Genomic DNA, 24390 nt, shown 5'->3' with positions numbered 1-24390 from the left:
TCTGCCAATGGAGTCAGAAAAATAATCTTGTTTTCCCTTTGAATTAAGATTATTTTTCTGACTCCATTGGCAGATATTTTTTCTTGTTTTAAGAATAAAATAATTTTATTTTAAGACATTTTTCATTAAACAAGACTTCATATTTGAAGTCACTTTGCTTCTCCAGTAAATGTATCTTGATTTAAGAATCTGTAGATGTTTGTGCTGGAAATAAGACCACAATACTATGTATGAAAGTCAATTCTTGCAGTGTATTTAGAAATATTATGTATTTTGTATTTAGTCGTGTGCATTTTGGCCCCACAAGTTTGGGCGTAAGAGTGAATCTCATGAAATCTCTCAAGAAACGTCCAAGTCATATTTCATCCCAAAATCAAAATCAGAAAGACTACATTCTAAAAAAAATACTGGCTTAAAAACAACCCAAGTTGGGTTGAAAATGGACAAACCCAGTCTGCCCAACCTGCTGGGTAGTTTTATTTAACTCAACTATTGTTTATAAATGACTGTATTTCTTGCTTAAAATGATCCCAAAGTATGCTGGAAATTAACATTTATTAATATGTTTAATAAATAATGATTAAACAATAAACATTTATTAAATTACTTATTAATAAATGTTCACTTTTTGATTATTATTATTGCCTCTAGTAATTATGTCTGATTTTTAATTTCCAACTTATTTTGGGTTCATTTTAAGCCAGATATATAGTCATTTTTAATTAATAGTTAAATTAAATAAAACCTCCCAGCATGTTGGGCAAACATTTAAGCCAACCATTGAGCTAAAACAACCCAATCGCTGGGGTTGTCCATTTTAAACCCAACTTGGGTTGTTTTTAACCCAGCATTTTTAGAGTGTATTATTAATTCCATTAAGATTTGTGACTTTATTCTTTATGATAATTTAAGCTTATTAAAAAAAAAATATTACAATACAATGAAAAACAATGAAAAAAAAAGACTACAGTAAAGTATTGAGAAGGTAATAAAGAATAATGGGAATTACAAAAATGCTCAATTATCATTGATGATGCAATCAAAAAAAAAATCTTAATGGTCCTAAAATAGGTGTCATTTTCTTTGTGGAAAATACACTTTCTTGTCCTTCTGATTTTGAGGCACTTTATGAGCTGGACGTGTTTTTGTGAGATTGTCCTGTAAAGTGCATTAAACTGGTGTGTATAACACTAGAATGTAGGGAGGGAGTTTAGTGTTGCACAGCAACACAGAAAAACAACACAACAGACGAGACGTCCAGTGGGTCAGAGAGCATCTCTGGTCCTTTCACAGCATTCAGACCAGCTGATGCTCCAGGAAAAACCCACGTCACACATTACAGCCCCTGAAGAGCCCGTCAATGTCAAAACTTAGTGTTCGGAAAAAATACATGTGCACTTACAGATGTAAAACTCATGGAAGCTTGTTTCCACCACTAAATAAAATAATTAAAAGGCAATTGTGACTTATCTCACAATTCTAACTTTATAACATCCAACTGCAAGTCTATATCACAATTCTGACTTTTTTTCTCAGAATTGTGAGTTATAAACTTGCATGTTATAAAGTCCAATTATAGGGGGAAAAGTGATTTTTTTGAGATATAAACTCACAATTCTGAGAAAAAAGTAAGAATTGTGAGATATAAAGTAGCATTTACCTTTTTTATTTCTTCTTTCATAGCAGAAACAAGCTTCCACAGAAACCTCATTCGGTAGACAAAGAAACAGACCAGACAAATCACACATATATGCGGCTGTAAGTAGACAACATACTTGTGTCATGACAGGTGGTGGAAAAACTTGTAATGTGTCCAGAATGTTCTTCTGTTGTGCAGTGGTTTGATTCAGGCATCTGCAGTGGTTTGGCACTTAAACATTTTAGACTAGTGAAAATTCAGGAGGTGATTTGAATAGATCAGAGTTTGTGTGATTGTTCCAGTGACAAAACAAGACACACACTGGGAATAAATCTAATGGCTTTCAATGACGACTGGCTCAAACACCCCAGCAGAGACCCTGAGAACACAACACAGAGTTTGATCAGTATGTTTAGTGTTTTTGCAGCAGCAGAACAAGCACAATCCAGTGTGTTTGTGTTGAATCACCTGTTTCCCAGCTGGATCCCGCTCAGAGCTGTCGTTCCGTCTCTGCTCACAAACAGCCTCAGGTTACTATCTGAACACAGACACACAGAGCAGAGGAGAAGTGAGTGCATAACAACGACACACTGCTGTTTACACCTGCAATTATCTGCTGTCAGCACTTGTAAATGGATTTTGTCAACATCTTATTACATAAAAAAATAAATAACGTACATAAATGCAATAAAAATGCACAGAAAAAGGGAACGATTGATTGGAAATGATTGATAATGCAAGCAGCCATGAGTATTTTTCCTACAAATGTAAAACACATCCCTGATCAGCTGAGATGGAGGGATCTGAAACTCTCACCTTCCATGTTACTGATGTCAGAGAAGTTCTGGCTCTGGACGATCTTCTCAACGATGTCATCTGCGTCTATGCGCGTGTCGTTGACCCAGGTCGGCTGATCCTCGACCGAATCTTGTTTCCTCCTGGAATAAACAGAAGGAAATACCAGTTACATTTACTGTGGGACATTCAAGTGGAGGGACAATATTTCATGACTACATACATCAGTGTGTACATAATAATGCCGGACGTTTATGTATCTGCCCTTTCAGGCCAGGCTGACGTGGACGTACCGTGGAGGTCTGTTGGAGGGTAAGATGGGCCGCGGAGGTCGTAGAGGCCGGTCGGGGCGGGTGTCGCTCTCAGAAGGGACGTCTGTGCTCACGCTGCTGCCTGTAGATGTGTTTCTGCGATGAGTCAAATCTGACAGACTGGAGGAGCAGGAGTGTTCAGTGCTGTAGCCTGTACACACACACAGAGAGAGAGAGAGTCAGTAGACTACACACATGCACGCTCAATAAACAAGGGTTTCATCATGCACCGTGTCAACCTCCACATGAAAAGTGCTGCAGCATCAACTTACTAAGTAGAAAGAAAGCAGAAAGTGTGCATAGTAAACCCTGAAAACATGAATTTGACCTCTAAAGTTCTATCAATGGCTTTTTTTGTGGATTCGAAGTAGAAGTTGAGTGCAAGTTTGTATGGAAGCTTGTTTCCGTCACTGAATAAAAAATAAAAAAGGGTAATTGCGACTTTTTATCTCACAATTCTGACTTTTTCCCTCACAATTATGAGTATACATCTCGCAATTCTGACTTTTTTTTTCAGAATTACGTGATATAAACTTGCAATTGTGAGTTAAGAAATCAGAATTGTGAGTTTATATCTTGCAATTGTGAGAAAAAGTCAGAATTAAGAGTTTATCACAATTGCAAGAAAAAAGTCAGAATTACAATAAAAAAGTCAGAATTACAAGAAAAAAAGTCAGAATTGCAAGTTTATATCACAGTTGCAAGAAAAAAAGTCACAATTGAGTTTATATTGCAACTACAAGAAAAAAAGTCAGAATTACAAGAAAAAAGAAAGAGTTGCGAGAAAAAAGTCAGAATTGAGTTTATATCAGTTGCAAGAAAAAAAGTCAGAATTGAGTTTATATCGAAATTACAAGAAAAAGTCAGAATTGAGTTTATATCGCAATTACAAGAAAAAGTCAGAATTGAGTTTATATCGAAATTACAAGAAAAAGTCAGAATTGAGTTTATATCGCAATTACAAGAAAAAGTCAGAATTGAGTTTATATCGCAATTACAAGAAAAAGTCAGAATTGAGTTTATATCGCAATTACAAGAAAAAGTCAGAATTGTGTTTATATCGCAATTACAAGAAAAAGTCAGAATTGAGTCTATATCGCAATTACAAGAAAAAGTCAGAATTGAGTTTATATCGAAATTACAAGAAAAAGTCAGAATTGAGTTTATATCGAAATTACAAGAAAAAGTCAGAATTGAGTTTATATCGCAATTACAAGAAAAAGTCAGAATTGAGTTTATATCGAAATTACAAGAAAAAGTCAGAATTGTGTTATCGAAATTACAAGAAAAAGTCAGAATTGAGTTTATATCGCAATTACAAGAAAAAGTCAGAATTGAGTCTATATCGCAATTACAAGAAAAAGTCAGAATTGTGTTTATATCGCAATAACAAGAAAGTCAGAATTACAAGAAAAAAGTCAGAATTACAAGAAAAAGTCAGAATTTAGTTTATATCGTAATTACAAGAAAAAAGTCAGAATTACAAGAAAAAAATAGTTGTGAGAAAAAAAGTCAGAATTGCAAGTTTATATCGCAATTGCAAGAAAGAAGTCAAAATTACAAGAAAAAAAGTCAAAACTGGGAGTTTATATCGCACAACTGTAAGGAAAAAAGTCATAATTACCTTTTTTTATTGATTGATGGAAACAAGCTTCCATAAGTTTGTTTCATGATGCTTTAGTAGAATCTCTAAATTTAATTTCAGACTTAATTTCAACCAGTTTTTAACTTCTCCTGAGTAAAAAATTTGACCTTTTGTTTGAAGTAAAGTGATAAATGACAATTACAAGATACAGAGAAAGAATATCAATCAAACATCAGATGACAGCAAATAAACAATGAGATAGTGTTAACACTTCACAATAAGGTTTCATTTGTTAACATTAGTTAACAAGAAAAATAATTCTAAAGCATTTATTAATTTTAATTCATGTTACATTAAACATTTACTAATACGTTATTAAAATCCAAAAGAGTATCTGTTATTATTATTTAATGAACTAACAATGAACAGTTGTTTTTTAACTAACATAAAGATTATTAAATACTGTAACAAATGTATTGCTCATTATTAGTTCATGTTAGCTGATGAATTAACTGATGTTAACAAATGAGACGTTATTGGAAAGTATTACCGAGAAAGTATTAAAAAAATAAATAAATAAATAAAAAAAAAAACAGGGAAAGAGATTATCTCTTTGACAATTTTCCTTTGGAAGAGCATTGTCATCATCAGTCAAAATCATGTGTGAAAATAAACTTAAATGCAAAGACAAACCCTGTCATATCAAAGACAGGCACTGCATATGTCGAGTGAATTATCATGCAGCAATAACTGGCTTCAAAAGTACACACACACGCTGTAGCTGTTTTTGCACTCCTGCAGTGTCAGTAGGAGTATGTTAAACAAACATTCCCACACAATAGCAGGGTGTTGGAAGCGCAGGGACCTGAAGCATGCAAAAAAGACAGGAAGCTGTAGGCGCACTTCCTGAATCTTCCTGACACGCAAGAATACGTACAGAATTCACTGAGGATTCCTTTATTGCGAAGAGACGGTCAGTGCAGACACACACACACACACACACACACACCTGAGAGTTTGCTTTGCTGACTGGCATAACTTGAGTTGCGTGAATGACCCGTGTGAAACGATTCATCGGGACTCTGATACTGATCCACCTCCTCAGAAAGAGCTAAATGAAAACAAAACAGACAAAATAATGATTCAAAATGAAATAACTCCTGCTGGAAGGACATCTCAGAGCTTTATCATGCTCAAACTTAATTAAACTGCTTATTTATTAATCATATTACTACTGACAAATAAATGACTCTCATATCATGTCTGTAATGAAATACACCTTTAATGATGAGACTTTTACCAGAGCCGAGTATCGATGGTCTCTGTTTAGTCAGTCGAGGCAAAACTTCAGCTGTTCCTTCTCCTTTGCAGTCCAGCTGCAGGGAAGGGTCCTGACCGGCCACAGATATACATTTGGCTGTGCTTGGTGGACTAATCATACAAAAACACATTTCAGACACTCGTTAAATCAGTCACAAACTTGTTGTATTGTCATTTATGATCCTAAAGGGGGCGCCAGAGCCCACATTACAGCAGCAGACAATGAAAAGTGACACTCACGTTTTAAAACACGGATCTCCAGATAAGAGAGTCATTCCAATGGTCACCTTCAAATGGACGGGAAAGAACATGTTTGATTTTCACAGATCAATTTTAACTTTTATTATGCTTGCTTAACTTACAACCTTATTTAAGCTTGCTTAACTTGCAACCTTAGACTTCAGTTGAATACTTTTGAGTCAAGATGGAGTCCAGTTTCAAGAATATTGCATAACCACGACTAACAAATCATATAGGAAAGAGTAGAAATGTGCATGTGGTCACATACATGTTTACAAGCCTGGTGTGTTATCGAATTCTCTTTTTAAAAGTGTTAAGTTTGTTTAATTTCTTCCTTATTCATTTATTCATTTATTTATTTATTTATTGTAGTCGTTTCTTTGAATTGAAATCTACCGTCCCTTGTATTTTGACCCCGGCTGGCTTGATTTTAAAAATATATTAAATTTCAGTTTGTTATTACAATGCATAATTGCAATAATCTATTTAATTCTGTAATTAGTTTTATTTAAATGAATAAAAAATAAATAGGGGTAAAAATACAAGAGATACCAACAAAAAATAAAAATAAATAAATGAACAAATAAACAAACTGAAATTTAATATATTTTTAAAAACAAGCCAACAGGGGTGCAAATATAAGGGACAGTAAACAAATTCAAGAAATTAATTAATTTCAAACAAACAAACAAACAAATAATATATATATATATATATATATATATATATATATATATATATATATATATATATATATATATATTTATTTATTTAAAATGAATTAATTTCTTGAATTTGTTTACTGTCCCTTATATTTGCACACCTGTTGGCACGTTTATAAAAATTTTACGTTTCTGTTTTATTTATTTGTTTGTTGTCCTTGTTGGTACTTTTAATTTGATCTCTTTTCTGTATACCTGATAGAAAATACTGTTTCTAATAAAGAAAAAAAAAAAAGAAAAAAAAAGGATGCAGAATGTCAGCTCCAGTTTGACCTCTGACCTTCAGGATGGAGTTGTCCTGGCGGGTGTTCTTGGTGTCGTATCCCTCCAGCAGACAGCAGCGCGCGGTGGAGCCTGAACCAGCAAACTCCGCCATGTTCAGATCAGCAAAGCCCAGCTGGGAAGATCAGACGCATACAGACACAGTTGACATTTGCTTTTGTTTATAAGCACAGGATTCCCATCATGCCACAGCAAATGTGAAATGTGTGCTGATTATAGTTTGGCAGCGGTATAGAGCATATGGTGCACGTCAGGCTTGTCCTCTGCTCTTTCCCAGCCAAGCAGTTTGCTGAATATTTGCCTTTTCATAACTAATATGATTATAAGATTGAACTGGGCTACAGGGAAATTCCTGATCTGTCCATACCGGAATATCCCAGTGATGACAAAATGAATCATATTTTTCACAGATAATGTGACAGAAAACACAAAAAAAATCTACTTCTTCAGTAAGATTTTTTTTGTTGTTTTTGAAAGAAGTCTCTTCTGCTCACCAAGATTTATTTGATAAAAAAATACAGTAAAAATAGAAATATTGTTAAATATTAATACAAATTAAAATAACTGTTTTCTATGTGAATATACAGTAAACTGTAATTTATTCCTGTGATCAAAGCTGAATTTTCATCATTACTACTCCAGTCTTCAGTGTCACATGATCCTTCAGAAATCATTCTAATATGATGATTTGCTGCTCAAGAAAATTTCTGATTATTATCAATATTAAAAACAGTTGTGCTGCTTCATATTTGTGTGGATACATTTTATTTTTCAGGATTCTTTGATTAATAGAAAGTTCAAAAGAACAGCATTTATTTGAAATAGAAATCTTTCGTGACATTATAAACATCTTTACTGTGATATATTTTGTTATTTTGTTCAATTTAATGCATCCTTGCTGAATGAAAGTATTTATTTCTTTAAAAAAAAAATCTGTAGGATTGTTTTCATTTTCTGTTTTATTGTGCAACAGTTGAAAATCTTAAAGGAGTGATAACTTTAGTTAGTGTGTAATGTTGGTGTTTGAGCATAAACAACATCTGCAAAGTTACGACGCTCAAAGTTCAATGCAAAGAGAGATAGTTTCTTTTACAGAAATATTCCTGGGTTTTGACATTACAAACCCTAAAATTCACATAAACCCCGCCCCCGAGAACAAAGAATGAAACGTCCAGTAACTTCTTCCTGAGTCTCTCCATCAGTGTCGACTCCGGTTTGAACAATGTAAGGCTGAACACCGTTACGGACAATCCTCATTTTGTCTGCGTGAGATTCTCCAGCTTTGTTGAGCTGTTAAAACTCCGCCCTCTTCTGGAAAGGGGGCCGGCAGCAGCAGCTCATTTGCATTTAAAGGGACACACACAAAAACTGCATGTTTTTGCTCACACCCAAATAAAAGGCAAATTTGACAAGCTATAATAAATGATCTGTGGGGGATTTTGAGCTGAAACTTCACAGACACATAATAAAAGTCTCTGGTGTCTCCAGAATATCTTGTGAAAAGGGCATTATAGGTCACCTTTAAGTATCATCCAAGTCTAAACTTATAAATGCCTGGTTCAATTAACAGACTTTTCTCAACTAGAGCGACTAACAGTACATTCATTAAGTTGATACTCTGACACCAACAAAGCAGCATTCCTGTTGCACGTCTGAGCGTTAGGTGAATGTTTAGTAGACAGCTGCTAGTTAAACATCCTGTTGACTTATTGTCAGGTCTCAGAGCTGCTCGCCGGATCCCCTCAGGGTTCATTTCCCTGAACACCTACTGTTGCCAGATGCATGTATTTAAAGAGCCCTTCACGAGTATTTTTAGATCAGGGAAATACAAACTTAGCCCTGCTGCAGGGAAAATACAAGGAAAAGTCGATTAACTGCTGAAGAATGAAACATTCTCCACCTCTGTGTGCTATCTAGAGCACTTTTATGAGTAACGCCAGGTCAGGCCTTGACTTTGAATGGTCTTTTATGTGAGCAGTAATAAGCATTGCTTATGTAAGATAAGTGTCACATGCCTGAAGACTGCGGTCAAATGACCATGGCATCATAATGAGCGTGTAAATCTTGTGACAAGCCAGACAAATGTGTTTACAATATGGTATGGAGAGATAGTGGCTCCTGTGCACGATAACGCTGTAAAGTTTAATATGATGTTGACGGTGTTAATGTGATGTATGACTCCAAATACACCTTGTAAAGGTCCTTTCACATGACATGCATTGACAGCATGAGAGCACTGATGAACTAGATTTCTTTATGAGATTTTAATGAGGATTGTACATCTCAAGGACAAAGCTGAGAGGATTTCAACTCAAGGGTCATTGAGCGACGAAAAATGAAAAGAGGCATTTCCAGTATTTCGTAAATGTAATTTGCTATTTGACTGCTTGATTTCAAATGGCACAGCACTTTATAGACCCTTTAATGCGACAAAGTCATAGACATTTCACTACATTTAGATAATAATCTACCATATATTACACATGGTATATATTTTATGCAAATAAACATGTAATAATGATGATGTTTGATTCAAACACCACTAATAAAACATATCAAACCATTAATAAACACTAGGGATGCACCAATACCACTTTTTCCACAACGAGTCCAATACCGATACTTTCATTTTTGGTACTTGCCAATACCAAGTACCGATACCTATGTAAGTTTGTTTCCGGCACTAAATAAAAAAATAAAAAAGCTAATTGTGACTTTTTATCTCAGAATAGTGAGATATAAATACACTTATTTTTTCCCTCACAATTGGACATTAGAACACGCAATTGCAAGTTTATATCTCACATTTATGACTTTATATCTCGCAATTCTGAGAAAAAAATTCTGAATTTTGATTTTATAATTATATATATTATATATATATATATATATATATATAAAAAAAACACATCGCAATTACCTTTTTTATTTTTTTATTGCATGACAGAAACAAGCTTCCATAGATACCTGAATTTTTAAATTGCATTTGTAATTGTAAAATATAATTTAAATATTATTTTTTAAAATAATAATTTAAATAAATAATTATTATTTTATTTTAATAATTTAAATATAATATTTAAAAATATATATTGGGCATAAAAAGAAAAAAAGAATATAATATTAATCACTTTTTCTTAAAGAAGTCTCTTCAAAGGCTGCATTTATTTGATCAAAAATACAGTAAAAACAGCAATATTGTGAAATATTTTTACAATTTAAAAGAACTGTTTTCTATGTGAATATATTTTAAGATATAATTAATTTCTGTGATCAAAGATGAATTTTCAGCATCATTACTCCAGTCTTTAGTGTCACATGATCCTTCAGAAATGATTCTAATAAGATGATTTGCTGCCCAAGAAACATTCCTTAATATTTTCAATATTTTTGTAGAAACCGTGATGCATTTTTTTCCAGATTATTTGATTTTTTTTTTATAGAAATTTAAAAAGAATGCATCCTTGCTGAATAAAAGCATTAATTTCTTTCAAAAAAACTCTTTTGAATAGTTGTGTCTACATTAGTCTCTTCATCTCATGCGAGTAAACATCATTTTAAAGAGATTTCCCAAAAGTACTATTCATTCTTCAAGTATAAATTGTTTTTGTGAACCATTGAATGTTAAATTGCACAATCATAGTTCTATATATAAATGTACAGAAAGGAAAGATGTGGATGCTTTCACTCACCTTTGAATATGCTTTTCCTCCTTTGAGTTCCTGTAATGAAAACAGGAAGAGTGTGAAGTTCAGTGACGGGACAGTCAGACGCACTGAACGGCATCAATGTTTATCCCAACATACTTTAACACAACCTCACCCAAACACACTTTTCATGAGCAACACTTCAAGCTGACAACATGTGCGAAAACCTTCGGCTTTAATTTTAGTTCCAAGGTCTACTCAAACTCGGCATGCTTTCCACCCACAAGTCCTGCGGGAGTTAAGACCTCAAATTTAACCTCACTTTATTGAGACCGATCCTTGATGAATTCAACCTACCTTCCTCACAGAGACGCGACACACACAGGGGTCCAGAACACCCGTGTTGGGGTTGGCGCTCATTTTGCATACAAAGGAGAACCTCTTCCTCCAGCGAACGGCGTTCTCGTGGACTTCTTCTCTGTGGGCGAGAGAACAAAGATTCAGCACTGTTATTTCAGACACATGCTCGAGTCGGAATCCCGACTGAGCGGGGATGATATGTTGATGTTGGTTGTGATATCGACTCTCTGCTAATGTTTCAAGCTGTGGGTCTGTTTGTAATGGCTGGTCGAGTAGTAAAGTGTTTGAGGCCGTTTGTGACTGGAAATGATCCAGACCTTCAAAGGCAAGGAACTGGGATCGATTAAACCTCACGTTCCTTAACTAAACCGAAGGGAATTTGCTTCAGTATAATAGTGAATGATATTCACATGATATTATATCACATGTGGTCAATGACTGACACACCACCAGCTTCTGTTCCTACTAGTCATGCATCTAAATGATTTTTTTACCAAAACAGCAAAGTTTTCATTTAGTCAAAAAATGAAACAAATTACTTCGTAATAAATTAATCAAATTGATTTAAAAATCAAGTTGCATATAGACATTTAAATTGCACATAAAAAGCTGATACAAAAACTGCATTAAGTATATAACTGTTTCTACTCCAATTCGTTGTTGAAATTTAAACATTTAAATGGTGCCTGTAATAAGAACTTTTTTCCCACAATACATTAAATACATATACATTAAATAATGAAGGCATCAATAACATATGAACATATGAATATGTAATAGGGCTGCAGGATTATGACAAAAATCATAATTGTCGATTATTCCCTTGAAATTGTAACTGCGATTATTAATTACGATGATCACGGTTACATTGAATGTTGTTTTGAATAGCTTTATACCATTGTTTGATGCAACTGCATGCCAGATTATGTTATTATACAAAAAACAAGCTGAAAACACACAACAAACAACATTTTTTTTTTATTGCTTTTCTATAGCATTAAGCCTCAAATGTCAACTATACATTGGTTTAGTTTCTCCTTTAAAAAATAATAAAAAGTTAACATATGCATGTAATAATAATAGGGGCTTTCGCACCATGTCGTTCCAGGAACTTAGTTATAGGAACTAGCCACCAGGGTGGTTCCTCGAGAACTAATGTTCCCCTAGGGCCGTTTTCCTGGTTGCATTCGGACTCTGAACTCTGAAGTGATGTAAATTGCGCTTGTTTTTGTGACTTTTATTTTTGACGGCATGGCAGACTTTTATATAAGATTTATAAAGATTCAGGCTCGACTCAGACTAGATTGATTAAACTACAGTGGTTAAACACCCAGACTCGACTCAGAATTGATTGGTTAAAGACTCAGACTCGACTTGGACTCGACTGGTTAAAGACTCGACTTGGACTCGATTTGTTAAAGACTCAGACTCGACTCAGAATTGATTGGTTAAAGATTTAGACTTGATTTGGACATGATTGGTTAAAGACTCAGGCTTGACTCGGACACGATTGGTTAAAGACTCATACTCGGACATGATTGGTTATAAGACTCAAGATCGACTCGACTGGTTATAGACTCAACTCGGATTTGATTAGTTAAAGACTAGGGCTTGATTTGGACTCGACTGGTTAAAGACTCAGACTTGATTCTGACTCGATTGGTTAAAGACTCGACTCAGACTCGATTGGTTAAAGACTCGATTCTGATTCGATTGGTTAAAGACTCAGCTTGGACTCAATTGGTTAAAGACTCAACTCGGATTTGATTAGTTAAAGACTCAGACTCGATTCTGACTTGAATGGTTAAAGACTCAGACTTGACTCGGACACAATTGGTTAAAGACTCATACTCAAACATGATTGGTTATAAGACTCAAGATCGACTCTGACTTGATTGGTTAAAGATTCAGACTTGACTCGGACACGATTGGTTAAAGACTCATACTCAAACATGATTGGTTATAAGACTCAAGATCGACTCTGACTTGATTGGTTAAAGATTCAGACTTGACTCAGACTCGATTGGTTATAGAGTCAACTCGGATTTGATTAGTTAAAGACTCAGACTCGATTCTCACTCGACTGGTTAAAGACTCAACTCGGATTTGATTAGTTAAAGACTCAGGCTTGATTTGGACTTGATTGGTTAAAGACTCGACTTGGACTTGATTGGTTAAAGACTTGACTTGGACTTGATTGGTTAAAGACTTGACTTGGACTTGATTGGTTAAAGACTTGACTTGGACTTGATTGGTTAAAGACTTGACTTGGACTCTACTGGTTAAAGACTCGACCTGGACTCGATTAGTTAAAGACTCAGGCTTGATTTGGACTTGACTGGTTAAGGACTCAGACTCAATTCTGACTTGATTAGTTAAAGACTCGACTCGGACTCGATTGGTTAAAGACTCAGGCTTGATTTGGACTTGACTGGTTAAGGACTCAGACTCAATTCTGACTTGATTAGTTAAAGACTCGACTCGGACTCGATTGGTTAAAGACTCAACTCGGGCTCGATTGGTTAAAGACTCGACCTGGACTCGACTGGTTTAAGACTCAGACTTGACTCAGGACTCCATTGGTTATAGACTCAACTCGGATTTGATTAGTTAAAGACTCAGGCTTGATTTGGGCTCAACTGGTTAAAGACTCAGACTTGATTCTGACTTGATTGGTTAAAGACTCGACTCAGACTCGATTGGTTAAAGACTCGATTCTGATTCGATTGGTTAAAGACTCAGCTCGGACTCGATTGGTTAAAGACTCAACTCAGATTTGATTAGTTAAAGACTCAGACTTGATTCTGACTCGAATGGTTAAAGACTCAGACTTGACTCGGACACGATTGGTTAAAGACTCATACTCAAACATGATTGGTTATAAGACTCAAGATCGACTCGGACTTGATTGGTTAAAGATTCAGACTCGATTCTGACTCAATTGGTTAAAGACTCGACTCAGATTTGATTAGTTAAAGACTCGGACTCGATACTGACTCGATTGGTTAAAGACTCGACTCAGATTTGATTAGTTAAAGACTCAGGCTTGATTTGGACTCGACTCGTTAAAGACTCAGACTCAATTCTGACTTGATTGGTTAAAGACTCAATTCGGGCTTGATTGGTTAAAGACTCGGCCTGGACTCGATTGGTTATAGACAACTCGGATTTGATTAGTTAAAGACTCAGGCTTGATTTGCACTCATTTGGTTAAAGACTCAACTCAGATTTGATTGGTTGAAGACTTGATTCTGATTCAATTGATTAAAGATTCAGACTCGTCTCACATTCGATTGGTTAAAGACTCAGACTTGATTCTGACTTGATTGGTTAAATACTCGACTTGGACTTGATTGGTTAAAGACTCGACTTGGACTTGATTGGTTAAATACTCGACTTGGACTTGATTGGTTAAATACTCGACTTGGACTTGATTGGTTAAATACTCGACTTGGACTTGATTGGTTAAAGACTCGACTTGGACTCGATTGGTTAAAGACTCGACTTGGACTCGATTGGTTAAAGACTCGACTTGGACTCGACTGGTTAAAGACTCGACCTGGACTCGACTGGTTAAAGACTCGACCTGGACTCGATTAGTTAAAGACTCAGGCTTGATTTGGACTCGACTGGTTAAGGACTCAGACTCAATTCTGATTTGATTGGTTAAATACTCGACTTGGACTTGATTGGTTAAAGACTCGACTTGGATTTGATTGGTTAAATACTCGACTTGGACTTGATTGGTTAAATACTCGACTTGGACTTGATTGGTTAAAGACTCGACTTGGACTCGATTGGTTAAAGACTCGACTTGGACTCGATTGGTTAAAGACTCGACTTGGACTCGACTGGTTAAAGACTCGACCTGGACTCGACTGGTTAAAGACTCGACCTGGACTCGATTAGTTAAAGACTCAGGCTTGATTTGGACTCGACTGGTTAAGGACTCAGACTCAATTCTGACTTGATTGGTTAAAGACTCGACTTGGGCTCGATTGGTTAAAGACTCGACTTGGATTTGATTAGTTAAAGACTCAGGCTCGACTCGGACTCGGTTGGTTAAAGACTTGAATAAGGTGGACCTGAACCCAACACTACAAATATACACACAAATACAAGCACACAAACTCATGATTGTCTTTGAGAATGTAAAGAGAACCATGAACAAACAGTACTGAATATTCATGAGCTTCTGACCATCTGCTATGCAAATATATGTCTAATAATACAACTCAGTTTTGCTAAGAAAACCACAGAGGCAGCCTATCAGATGGATTTGAATTAGAATGGCCAATGTTACATTACACAAAGCAATTGCCCGGCAACCACATAGTAACATATTAAAACCACTAAGAACATCCTAGAAACAATGTTGTGAAAAATCCAAGTTTGAGTGGATGGACAAAATAAACCTGTTGAATGATATTAAAACAGAATGTCATCATGGATTTGGTGAATATAAACACACATCTGAGTTTCAGGACAGAACCAGAGCAGACATCGTCATCTACGAAACGCTCAGAGAGCTGTAATGTGGCTTATCGCCAACGCCAGCATCTGTTTCTAATCCTTCTTCACACTCTCTCTCTCACACACACTCTTCATACCGCACTTAGGAGTGGCATTAGTGTGTGACTAATGTTCATGTTTCATGTTCTGGGACTAAAACAAACTGCATGTTTACTTGCACTCATACACGTTTGTCAGGTCACACCACAAACACATTTCTATATAAAGCAAATTAACTAAATTAACCCAAACCATAACACATTTAAAAACATTTAGAATAAAATAAAATAACTAGTCTCATTTATGAACATGTCTGATACCACAGATGGATTAAAATCTCAATAATATCTGTCAAATGGGTCTAATAAGGTCAGATTAACAAGAATTCAAAGGGAAATTAGAGGTTGTGTAAAATATATATATTTATATGTGTGTATGTGTGTGCAAAACATATTTCTGCATTTTTTGTAGTATTATTTTGCATATATACTGCTTGTTCAAAAGTTTTTTAAATCTAAAGATAAAAGATTTTTTTTAAGAAATTAATACTTTTATTCATCAAGGATGCATTCAATTGATCAAAAGTGACAGTAAAGATATTTATAATTTTACAAAAGATTTCTATTTCAAATAAATGCTGTTCTTTTGAAATTTCTATTTATCAAAGCATCCTGAAAAATAAAATGTATCACAGTTTCCACAAAAATATGAAGCAGCACAACCGTTTTCAACATTGATAATAATCAGAAATGTTTCTTGAGCAGCAAATCAGCATATTAGAATGATTTCTGAAGGATGAAGACTGGAGTAATGATGCTGAAAATTCAGCTTTTGATCACAGAAATAAATTACATTTTAAAATATGTTCAGATAGAAAACTGTCATTTTAAATTGTAATAATATTTATCTTTTTTTTACTGTATTTTTGATCAAATTAATGCAGCCTTGGTGAGCAGAAGAGGCATAAGAAAAATCTCACTAACTGTAAAATGATTTACGAATATTTTTTATCGTTGGCGATATAAACAAACACAAATACACACACACATTGATTCCAAGAACCCTCATTGTCTGCAACAACATCTGCTTATTGTTTATGAAGCACTATTGAAATGCCCGAAAGACCCGTTCAGGGTCATCAGAGGGTTTGGTATTGTCCGGTTCTTCTGTTATCAGCGCCGGAGTGGTTTATTCTCCCCCCACCCGCCACATTCTTTCACAACATTCCAGGGGCCGTGGTACTTTGTTCTATCACCGTAGTAACCACAATCACCTTGCGTCCACAGTAACACTGACGGAACAGAGGAGGAAAGAGAAAGGGAAGCTTGAGCCAGTAAGCAACACCCTAGCAACCATACACAACACCTTGAGCAGCAAGTTTTGCATGCACAATCACCACATTTTCTTCATAATCTAGTATTTTAATGAGTTACTGCACTAAATTCCAATCATCCATGCATATAACATTTTCACAGCAACAATCTTATAATAAATAGTGCCACAATCAACAACACAACAGGCTTTGTGCGTCCTTGCGTTTTCTCCTTTCATGCTCTCGGCTCGACTCTCTCCCACGCCGGCCAAAAGCAAACCCAATCAAGCGCTCCTGAATGGACCAATTGTTGGCAGACTCGGGACAATTTAGAGCGTACAAAAGATCCATGAGCGAGATTCATGTGGAATAATTCATGTGGAGATTCAGCCTGGCAGGAAGGAAAGGTTTGCTGGCAGAGAAGAATCACAGGCAGGTGGGTAAGATTCACAAAGCACATGTTATCAGTAAATGATCAGTGGCAAATAAAGATAAAAAGGAAAAGATATTTTTAAACCTAAAGCTTAAGTAGTTTATTTTCATCATTTTTGCAGTGTTATTATTTTTTTTTATATTTCTATTGATCTCATACACTTTTTTTTTTTTTTTAATATTGAATACACACAAGCTTAATCACTTTTTTAATATTTTAAATATTTTTTTGTAAATATCATGAATGCATGAAATCATAAATGTCCTGACATTTTCTTGCGGTTTCTCTGTTTAAGAAATTCGTAAAATTATCTTTTTCTCAGAACGGTGGATAATTATTAAACCCATACAAAAATAAACTACCCATAAAAAGATATGATTTCGGTAAATTTTTTAAAATGTTTTTTAAAGAAGTTTCTTTTGCTCACCAAGGCGGCATTTATTTGATCAAATATTATTACAATTTAGAATAACTGTTTTCTAATATATTATAGTATAAAATGTAATTTATTCCTGTGATCAAATCTGAATTTTCAGCATCATTACTACTCAGTCTTCAGTGTCACATGATCCTTCAGAAATCATTCTAATATGTTGATTTGCTTCTCTAAAAACATTTCTGATTATTATTAATCAATATTATTAACAGCAATGTTTTGGAACATTATAAATGTCTTTACTGTCATTTTTAATCAATTTAATGTGTCTGTTCTGAATAAAAGTATTAATTTCTTTCGAAATCGAGTCGAGCAGAAAAAAAAAAATCTTTTAAACTGTAGTGTATATAAAAATTTGCTCATGAAGGTGCATTCAAGTATGAATTGCATATTTTTTTTTATTAATGCATGGATCATAAATCAAAAGTGTTGGATCACTGCTGTCAGGGCAGGTACCACAGCTAATGCACTGAATATTCATCTACACAACACACAGTAACTCTGAGTGTGGATGGTTTCTCTTAAGATGTAGCGTGCTGCACACTCTGGGGGGGTGAAAATCAGAATAGAAAACAAAAGAGAGAGGCTTCATTAAAGAGAAGAAACCCTGAAAGAGGACAGATCCTCCCCCTGACCCAAAGTACACGGCCTCTCAGCGGCACCAACACAATGCTCACAATGGCCTACTCGAGTTCACTAGCAACACGAGTACCACTGAAATCCAGCTCATCCAGACCACAGCTTAACATGTGCTTTAAACTTAAACCATCACAACACCCATGAATGGTTTAATACTGATATTCATATAAACACCTCTGCTTGAGTATGCTAACATACTTTGATCAATTTAAAGCATCCTTGAAGAATAAAACTATTGATTTACATGCAAAAAGAAAAAAAAAAAACTATTACTGACCCTAAACTTTTCTGACAGTATGTAATAAATATTTCAGATTAAATTTGTATTCTGAACGCAGCCCATGTGACTGACTGCTGATGTCAGATTCCAGACTGAATGTACTCAGGTTTCGTGAGGCCTGTAGTCGTGTGAACCTCTTCACTGCCTGTGTACCCCTGTTTTTGCAGATGAGTCAGTCGAGCAGAAATGTGCTGCACTGAAACCGGATTCTTATCTCCCATCCTGTAGCTCGGCCCTGTGTCAGACCCTGACAGCGCTTGGACAAACATCCCAAAGCGACGCGCTCCAATCAGTCGGCCTGACGTCATCGCAGACTTTCCTATACTATCTTCTAGTGGACACAGAGCCGCTGGCTTCCCGTGCGTGTTGGATGACAGGATAAGGGAAGGTGAAACGTACAGAGGGTTAGGCTCATTTCAGCAGGGAAAGTGCTGTTTAATACTTAGCACAAGGGGTTTGATCAAAAATATATTCAAAATCAAATATCAATCAAATGAGCAACAACAACACATCCAGCAGTAACTGCAAGGAAAAAACAAAGATTGAAATCAATGTTATCTTTATATTGTAATCATTATGAGCACAAGTTGTAATTGCTGCCTATCATGTTCTTTGTGTCTGCTTAACTGAATTCAGGATATTAACTAAGCATATAACTTTTTATATAACAGCTGTACATCATTGAAATTAGTTTGTATGGAAGTTCATTTCCACCACTGAATAAAAAGTAAAAAAGTTAACAGTAAATTTTTACCTCACAATTCTGACTTTTTTCTTGTAATTGCAAGTATACATCTTTTTTTCAGCACCTTTTTTTTTTTTTTTCAGAGAATTGTGAGATTTAAACTCGAGTTATAAAGTCAGAATTGAAGCCCTGTCATTGAAACTGGGCCATAAACTCGCAGTTGTGCAATTCTGACTATATAAAATGCAAATTTATATCATACAATTTTGAGAAAAGAAATCAGAATTGTAAAATATAAACTCGCAATTGAGTTATAAAGTTAGAATTGCGAGATATAAACTCACAATTGCAAGAAGTCCGAATTGCGCGAAAAGTCTGAATTGAGAGAAAAGTTTGAATTGCGCGGAAAAAAAGTCAGAATTGCGAGATATAAACTCGCAACTGTGAGAAAAAAAAAAAGTCCAAATTGCAAGGAAAAAAGTCAGAATTGTAACAGATAAAGTCTTGCAATTTTTAGAAAAGTCTGAATTGCGAGGAAAAAAGTCAGAATTGCAAGATATAAACTCACAATTTCAAGAAGTCAGAATTGCGAGAAAAGTCTGAATTGCGAGATATAAATTCGCAACTGTGAGAGAAAAAAAGTCCAAATTGCACGGAAAAAAGTCAGAATTGTAAGAAAAAATGTCTCGCAATTGTGAAAAGTCTGAATTGCGAGATATAAACTCGCTGTTGCGAGAAAAAAGTCAGAATTGCGAGATATAAACTCACAATTGCAAGTCAGAATTGTGAGAAAAAAGTCAGAATTGCGAGAAAAGTCAGAATTGCGAGAAAAGTCAGAATTGCGAGAAAAAAGTCAGAATTGCGAGATATAAACTCACAATTGCAAGAAGTCAGAATTACGAGAAAAGTCAGAATTGCGAGAAAAGTCAGAATTGCGAGAAAAGTCAGAATTGCGAGAAAAGTCTGAATTGCGAGAAAAAAGTCTGAATTGCGAGATATAAACTCACAATTGCAAGAAGTCAGAATTGTGAGAAAACAGGCAGAATTGCGAGAAAAGTCTGAATTGCGAGACAAACTCGCAACTGTGAGAAAAAAAGTCAGAACTGTTAGAGAAAAGTCTGAATTGCGCGGAAAAAAAGTCAGAATTGCGAGATATAAATTCGCAACTGTGAGAAGAAGTCCAAATTGCAAGGGAAAAAAGTCAGAATTGTAAGAAAAAAAGTCTCGCAATTGTGAGAAGTCTGAATTGCGAGAAAAAAGTCAGAATTGTGAGATATAAACTCGCTATTGCGAGAAAAAAGTCAGAATTGCGAGATATAAACTCGCTATTGCAAGAAAAAAGTCAGAATTGCGAGATATAAACTCACAATTGCGAGAAAAGTCAGAATTGCGAGAAAAGTCAGAATTGTTAGGAAAAAGTCAGAATTGCAAGAAAAAAAGTCAAAATTGCAATAAAAATCTGAATTGTGTGATATAAACTCGCAATTGCGAGAAAAGTCAAAATTGCAATAAACAAATATATTGCTATACAAATATATAACATTAAGAATATCTGCTACGTAAGTTTATTATTATATAATGATTTTTATGTGTGAGAAGAATTGTAATAAGACTATACTTTTAACAATTACAATCTCTCCCAAACCAGAACAGACTTAAAGTTATAATGATTAAAAATAAATACACAAAAAAATTACATAAAATAATATTAAAAAATACAAAGTTATATACTTATAATAAAATATAGAAATATTATTATAAATAATTATAAAAAAATAATAATTAAATAGATAAATCTCTATGCATCAATCAACAAGGTCACTCCACTCCCGGACAATCATGAGCCTTTACATATGCATAACGTAACTATAATATATCATCATGTCTAGCGCTGATTTGAGCACAAAATCATCCCAAGCTGTGAAAATGGCATTAGATATATTTCTAATTATGAAATGTATCAAATTCCATCTTTGTTTTTTTTTCAACCAGCGATAGCCGAACAAATCAGGAAGTGATAGCCGGTCTGTCCAATAAATAAATATGTTCCTTCTCCCTCTCTGCCAACTTGAACCCGCTCGCCTCCGGATCGGATGAGGAGGACCAGCTGTGTTCAGATGACCGGCCCCAGGCCCCCGCAACAGCACAGGGGCCAAATCATATTCTGGAGAGGAAGTTGATTTAATAAGGTTCACATCAAACCCATCAGGATCCAAAGCGCTCAAACACTAACACATGCTGGAGCTTAAGTGTCTCCTCTGCACTACAGATGGAGAAATGAGATTCAACCAGCAGTGATGCTCAGACAAAAACTATCATTCAAAAAGAATATGCATCCTTTTCTATACAAATCCTCACTTATTTACTTTATTCTTGTAAATGTGTAAGGAGTGACCATGCTGATTACTGAATGTAACTACAGATTTATCTATTCATTTGTTGTTGTTTTTTCAATAATTATTCGTTTTTTGTATTCATAATATGCATATATATTAATTATATGTACATCATTTATTTACACTTTCATTATCATTATCATAAACATTATCATTACTATTTTAGATTTTTTATCTTTTTCTTTATTATTATTATTCATAAGATCCATGTTTTTATATGTATAACATTTATTTAATTTTTTTATATTCTTGTTTTTATTGATCTATTTCTTTAGTATTAGTCATAGCAATACTCCTATATTTTTATTATATTGCATAATTTATGTATTACAATGTTTTATAATTATTATTTTATACACTTGTTTTTATTTATATATTTCTTTATTTAAAATAATTATTATTATTATTTCATATTCTTATTTGTTTTTATCTATTTCTTTATTCATAATATGTTTTATTATATGCAAGTTATTTATTTAAAATAAATATTATAATTTTATATTATTATTTTATTTATCCATTTCTTTATTCATAATAATATTCATATTTTATTTATTATATGTATTTGTTATTTATTTTTAACAATAATTAATATTTTATATTATTCTGTTATTTCTCTATTTCTTTATTTTTAATTATTAAGTAACTTGTTCTGGGTGGTTGGTTCTGGAGAGATTAAAATTGTAAAAAGTTTTGTCTGTACAAACAATTACATTCCTTCTTGCAAATAAAAATTATTATATAATAAAAAAAATATGAATTACAAAATATATATATAAAAAAAAAAAATTCATGCAATTTAACTGCCACCATTTCTGCAATGTGGAATTTGACCCAAAAGTCCAGGAAAAATTATTATTTTTTTTTTTTCATTTTCAAGTCATAATACATAATTATGTAGTCCATTATGTAGAGACTTTTGACTATCAGCATAAAATTTAGTCCACATTTAGTCCAGTTTATGGCTATAAATTTGATCAAAATACCTACTTGATGCATAAATACAGATTGTTAGAAATGTAATATATTAATCCAGTTTATTCTGCTCATAAACTGCCCACTTAAAAAGGAGACAGCATCTTAAAAAAAAAAAAAAAAAAAGTACAATGGCAAGTTTCCCAGCGTACTGATATGAACCTGCACAAATCGGCCCCAAGAAACTGCGAAAAGTCAATCAGATTGAAACTGGAGATTAAAAAAATAAAATATGCATAAAACTATCCATGCACAGTCACTGAGGTTAAAACTATGTGGTATTAAATCAATATATTGAATTAAATCAATCACCCTCACACGTGACTAACTGACCATTCTGAACTCTATCTGTGTCAATCAATGAAGATCACATGCGACTTTTAAAAAGCAGAGGTCAAAAGGTCGCAGCACAACTCTGATCAGGCGGCTGACTTCGCATGATTTACAAACCCAGTTGCATAACCGCAAAACTGGACGGAGAGAAACTCCAAGGCTGTTTCCAAAGAGCCCTTGTTGTGTATTTATATCTATCGAACATCGGGGAGTGAGCCTTCGGAAACACGAACGATAAATCCAAATGTGCGATTACATAACGCGAGCTGCACAAAGACGTTTACAGTTCAGAGCTACAAGAACGAGTCGTAAAGGGCAACGACTGACCCTCTGAACAGGCCAGCTGCTTAAAGACTCTCATTACAAGAGCAAGCAAAATATCTGCTTTCAATCACGATAAGTCCATGTCGTGCTTGTTTACGGCCTTCAAACATCATGCACATGTGCAGAACGCAAAGCAGATTATGTTTGTGAGGTTCAATGTTCAAATTTAATTGCAACAAGGGATTTCTCTCGCTCCCAAGGGGCCGAATCCTATCTGAAGCGTCTTATCCCTGTTGTTTTGTGATGTTGGCCACTTCTCTGATGTTGCTGGTAAACAGCAGAGATAAAAAGACTAGACAGACTGAAGTCCTGACAATGTCCTCTCTGTGTAGATACTGTATTGAGGACAGGCAAGAAGAGAGAAATGTTGCATATGTGCATGTATGATGCATACTTTACATCAATAATAGCAAGACTTATGTGCATAATTTCATCCAGACTTATGTGCATATTTGGAATATTGCATAAAAGGATGCGCTTGATCCGCTGGTTAATCCAGTTATCCAATCACATCCTCTGTTAAAGGCAAAAAAACATTATTATTAGTTATTAGCTGCGCATTGATGAATTTATCCAGTGAATGAGTTTCCATCGTAGTTTATTCTTATCAGATAAAAACATCCGTTTCAGTTGAGTGCACAAATTTATGCACATTTGTAGAAATTATGTGCATCTTGTCGTTTCCATCCAGGGTTTTTTTATGCAATAACTGAAAAATTGCATAAAAATAAGTGGATGGAAACATTGAAAACATGTCATGTAAGACGTATGATCCAGGAAGATACAGCTGCGAACGGTCAACAGTTTCCAGATCTGCTGCTTACACAGATCCACAAATCAAGTCTTGTCCAAGTGATGCAAACTACTCAACATTTTTATGAAATTTTGCAGTTTTGAGTTTTTGAAAACATGCTATTATTTTATTATTGTGATATGATTAATGTAATTCATAACTGAATGCAACGAGACAAGAAATGTGTTGCATTTTTGACAAACAAATAAGAGAGAATATATTTTAAAAATATATTATTGCAAATAGTTTAAATTTATTACTTAACTAATAGACCTGGAACTATTACTTTGAACCTACATAAAAATGCATGTTAGATTCACAATATTGTTGTTTAAACTAGATCAGTGGTTCCCAAAATGGGGTACGCGAAC

The 24390-nt window shown here is 34.4% G+C and overlaps 1 protein-coding gene across 3 annotated transcripts in view; it reads right to left on the bottom strand.

The window, feature by feature from the left end:
* Positions 1–149: 149 nt before the first annotated feature.
* The window catches only part of eeig1a (estrogen-induced osteoclastogenesis regulator 1a), a 33466-nt gene continuing 9225 nt past the window's right edge, over positions 150–24390 (bottom strand). For 2 of the 3 annotated variants that reach the window (XM_067394314.1, XM_067394315.1), the window contains exons 3-12: positions 10899–11019; positions 10587–10616; positions 6893–7009; positions 5891–5937; positions 5610–5761; positions 5340–5441; positions 2728–2896; positions 2456–2577; positions 2108–2177; positions 150–2018 (exon numbers count right to left, since the gene is read on the bottom strand). In XM_067394314.1, the coding sequence (XP_067250415.1) occupies positions 1973–2018; positions 2108–2177; positions 2456–2577; positions 2728–2896; positions 5340–5441; positions 5610–5761; positions 5891–5937; positions 6893–7009; positions 10587–10616; positions 10899–11019 (976 nt within the window). In that variant the 3' untranslated portion in view covers positions 150–1972. The remainder of the gene's footprint in view (positions 2019–2107; positions 2178–2455; positions 2578–2727; positions 2897–5339; positions 5442–5609; positions 5762–5890; positions 5938–6892; positions 7010–10586; positions 10617–10898; positions 11020–24390) is intronic. The other variant, XM_067394316.1, reaches the window with a different exon arrangement.

This window comes from Chanodichthys erythropterus, chromosome 9, assembly GCF_024489055.1.
Source record: "Chanodichthys erythropterus isolate Z2021 chromosome 9, ASM2448905v1, whole genome shotgun sequence".
Classification (NCBI taxonomy): domain Eukaryota; kingdom Metazoa; phylum Chordata; class Actinopteri; order Cypriniformes; family Xenocyprididae; genus Chanodichthys; species Chanodichthys erythropterus.
The sequence above is the reverse complement of the archived record's forward strand: the minus strand, read 5'-3'. Positions and strand labels throughout refer to the sequence as shown.